The sequence below is a fragment of the Scomber japonicus genome, chromosome 11 (genome assembly GCF_027409825.1).
Source record: "Scomber japonicus isolate fScoJap1 chromosome 11, fScoJap1.pri, whole genome shotgun sequence".
Classification (NCBI taxonomy): Eukaryota; Metazoa; Chordata; class Actinopteri; order Scombriformes; family Scombridae; genus Scomber; species Scomber japonicus.
In genome coordinates this window covers 21,202,330-21,206,416 of record NC_070588.1, presented here as the reverse complement: position 1 = coordinate 21,206,416, position 4,087 = coordinate 21,202,330, and the positions used below count along the sequence as shown (strand labels likewise).

Sequence of the window (4,087 nt, the reverse complement as noted above, 5' to 3'; positions counted from 1 at the left end):
TGGGCTGTAGACCCCAGCAGGGTCCAAGGGAGTCATGTGCACAACCTTGTCCTCCCATAACACAGACAGAGGGACAGGAGAGGGGTCCAAATCCAGTAATCCAACATAAACCATCTGAACAGAATAACAACCCATCTCACTCTGTGGATGTACTAAAGTGCGAGAGGAGTAACACTTTCTGCCTCAGTTTGTCACATGCGCTCTCTGTAGTTGGAGAGGAAAGTCAGACTGAGTGTGGGAACCCAGTAGCCGAGTAGCTGCTCAATCTTGGACCATGAAGCTTAGTGTGGCGTTGTTTTTTGCGGGGCTCTTTGGGGCGTTGGCAGCTGTGTTCATCCTTCTCTCATTTGGAACGGACTACTGGCTGCTGGCCTCTGAGAGGTGCTACCCAAACCCTGATGGATCTGCTGGATCAGATGTAGTGACAATAGAGGTGGGTGTTGGCTTTGAAACAGTAGCAGATCAGAGAAGCTCACAAAACAGTCTGTTTTCATTTCATATCTTTACATTATCCTGTGTTTATTGGTCAAAAATAACGCAGGAAATGTTCAAATTTGTAATGATCACAATCATTCCATGTATGTAATAGACTTGAAGAATGTTTAGAAATAAACTTAAAACTTAAAAGTCAAGCTGTATAGTTGCACTCTGTACCCTCATAGCAAAGCATTTACAGTAAAATGTGTTGCAATGTTGGCTTTGAAACTACATTTTATGTTCTTCTATTTATGAAACTCTGATCAAACGCTCCAATCATTCTCTCAGGGGATGAACTGCAGGGCAGAGAGAGCATACCCGGAGGACCTGTTCATGTAATCAGACACTGTTTAATGTAGCGTGCGTGCAGCTGTGCAGTGATTGAGACATAGTTTGTACCATGTGCCCCGGTGATAGACATACAAATGCCAGTAGTCCCTGGGGTTTGGTTCTGTATTAAATATCACCGACTAGAACATACCTAGCTTCTCATAGTGGAAGTTACTGGAATTGAGACATGATATTAATACAATAAAACCAAAGCTGTACTTATAGTAAATACAGTACATACTAATGCAATGTGAGTATCTAATTTTGTGAATTTGATCAATAATGACTGTCATGTGACACTTGTTATTTGCATCCCCTTTGGGTACATCTTCATAACCAAGTTGAAAGCCACAGTCCCATAATGTAGATGGGACTCCTTCCTATATGAATTTTAAAACAAACTAACAGAGCCTTAAAAGGCTGATCACAAAATACATTACACACCCTGACTGGATTAAGCTTGACTTTATGAAACTTGCTGAACCACTGTCTTCAGAGCTTTCTCTCATTTCTGTGCATGAAAACATTTGATGAGGTATGATACGTGTTTTGGATACATTGTTGCTCTCATGCAAAAATAGTGGTGCCCAATTATTGGGTCTTTCTTTGGTGGAAATATCCTTGGCCTACACGCTTCCTCGACACCAAACCAAACCTGCATGAGGTCGGAAGTGCTTGGTCAGCTCAACCCTTGACCTGACTTAGCAGCTGCTCTGTGCCAATGTGGTGACACACTGTACACCTGCCTCAGGCTTTAATTGCTCCGACAGATAACATGGATCACATGGATTACTATGCTTGTATAAACCATGTTCTTGTGTCAGAATATGCAGTATTTATTAATGTTTTTTTTTGGCTTTCTTCCAGTCTGGAGATGTGGTGATGCAAGAGGGTGATGTTACTCTATATCATGAGGGGTTTTTCTGGAGGTGTTCCTTTGGAGGCAACGTAGATGATGATGACCTGCTGTGGAAACTCTGGTTCAGTAAGTGACACAGACACTCAATGCTATGTTGTTCCAGTCCAAGTTTTACTGATTAAAACAATCTATTATCTTCCTCTGAACTGTTCATATTCTCTGTACTGAAGCTGATGATTGGGCAAGAGAACAATATCCTCTAATGTTATGCCTTTAAAAGAGTCACATGGCAGCACTATGACTGTGATGCAGAATAAATATCAGCTTTCTGATTTACTGCTATTCTGTCTATAAAAAAGCATTATGACACCATGGTGCTAGAAACCTTCTCATGTGACTATTTAGAGGCTGTGCCATGTGATGTTATTCCAGCCCTTTGTCAGGTGATTGTGCGCCGTCTATTTTCTGATGGGGACTTTGAATGGTGGCTCATTGTCAGAAACAGCCTCAAGTGCCAAAAGGACCTTGTAAGGATCTGAGGAATTTCAAATGTGGGAAGAGGAAAGGGAAAAGATTAGGGAAAGACTATAAAACAAAACAAAACAACCCCCCACCCCTAAAACAAGCAGAGAAAGAGCATTAAATAATCATTTTTGTTACTCTGTTATCAGTCTTATTGTGTCAGTCCTCATCACAATATAAACAAGAGATCATGCAGTCAGTCTACCATTGACATAAAAGAAGAGTTACAAAATTGAGTCACCACTGTGTAAAGATGATGCATATACAGTAACTTTCTTGTATTGAACTGCTGTGAGGAAGATATCAAGTCATGATGTTGTTTGCTCCACTATTCTAATTAGTTTATAAGCGCTGGCCTCCAATTTCAAACTGCTTGTTTATTGTAAGATTCAGATTTTCATATCTTTTCTGTTATTATAATGCAAAAGTTAAAGTACATTCTTTTCCTCTCCAGCAAATCAGCCTCACTCAAAAGTATGCATGCACGCGTACCTCTTCCCATTCCCTGTGTCCCATCAGACCCACAATGCCACAGAGTATGATTCGGCCATAAGTAAGTGTATTTTTTCTTCCTTAACATTTTCCTTTATAGTCTCCAGTAATGGCTGCATATACATCTGGCTAATATCTCTGTTATTCAGTCTACAGAGGCTTTTGGAGTATCTTTATGCTCATTGGTGTAGCAGCTGTAATGCTTGGTGGGTTCTTCATCATCTGCGCTGCTCCGTTCGCCAGCCACCGCCTGTACAAAGCAGGAGGAGGCCTCTTCCTGGCATCTGGTGAGGCTTTAGAATGGTTAAAATGATTATTTTTTACCCCCTATGTTAAATTAATTGGTTTATAAGAAAACTGATTATGAGAGTGTCACAGTCTCATCTGTTTGCATCTCCTGCCCTCCTCTGCACTAGGTCTTTTCCTGCTGTGTGTGGTGGTGATGTACATCGTGTGGGTGCAGGTGTTGGATGTGGTGGATGTCTACATAGACCACAAGCAAACATTGTGTCCAAACTTCCAGCTGTCTCTCAACTATGGTCTGTCCTTCATGTTTGCCCCTGTTGGCATTTTCTTCTGCCTCCTGGCTGGCCTTCTTTTCCTCCTTATAGGCAGAACAGTCCAAATTGACTACAACTGATTTTAATCAACAGCAGTTTAGAGGGGGGGGGGGGGGGGTGGGGGGGGGGGGTTGAGATGTCTGGTATTTTTTGGGGTTTTTTTTTACAGCTGGACCGATATATTCACAATTTGTCTGCCTTGTGAAAGCTAGACTGTTTGGCAGCTCTGTAATATACATGATCTAACAGGCTTGAACACATGCAACCACTGTTGAGCTTGGAAATGGGATCATAATTGCTCCATCCTGAGCTACATTGAGCTATATCATATACAGTTCTGTGTTATCTTTAGATAATACACTATATGGGGAATTCTCAACCAGGCTGATCACACATAAATATTAAACACTTTTGGCTTGACTGATGACAATTACAAGTGTATAATAATCATCAGCAATTACATGCTGATGAGGAAAATATAGTTCTGGAGAGGTGAAAATGACTGATCCCAAGTCTATATCAGCACGTGGTTGGACAAGTATTAAAATATTCACACTTTAAAACACAATACACTTTATACAGCGTGTAAAAATGTGGATAGTAATAAGCTCGTAGTGTGGCATAATGCGTTTTACAGTATATTCTGTATATAACTAATGCTAATTTGGAAACAGTGCTGGCCAGCAGCCTTTGTTGCATTCACTTTAAAGGATAAAGCTGATAATATATGCATTTAGTTTTAAAATAATCTCCAAAAGAGCTGGACACAGCAGGTTTTAAAAAAGGACTGACACAGGAATACATGGTATATTTGTTGTGGACTATCCAGCTGCAGGTTAATACATAT

At 40.7% G+C, this 4,087-nt stretch overlaps 1 protein-coding gene across 2 annotated transcripts; it reads left to right on the top strand.

Moving 5' to 3' along the window:
* Positions 1-274: 274 nt before the first annotated feature.
* Positions 275-3,320, top strand: tmem182a (transmembrane protein 182a). Of its 2 annotated transcripts, none has more exons than XM_053328869.1 (5): positions 275-418; positions 1,675-1,792; positions 2,643-2,741; positions 2,830-2,967; positions 3,097-3,320. In XM_053328869.1, exons 1-5 carry the CDS (start codon positions 275-277, stop codon positions 3,318-3,320), a joined length of 723 nt encoding a protein of 240 aa, XP_053184844.1. The 2 variants fall into 2 exon arrangements, with proteins under 2 accessions (XP_053184844.1, XP_053184843.1); XM_053328868.1 differs by having other exon boundaries at positions 275-433.
* Positions 3,321-4,087: the final 767 nt, after the last annotated feature.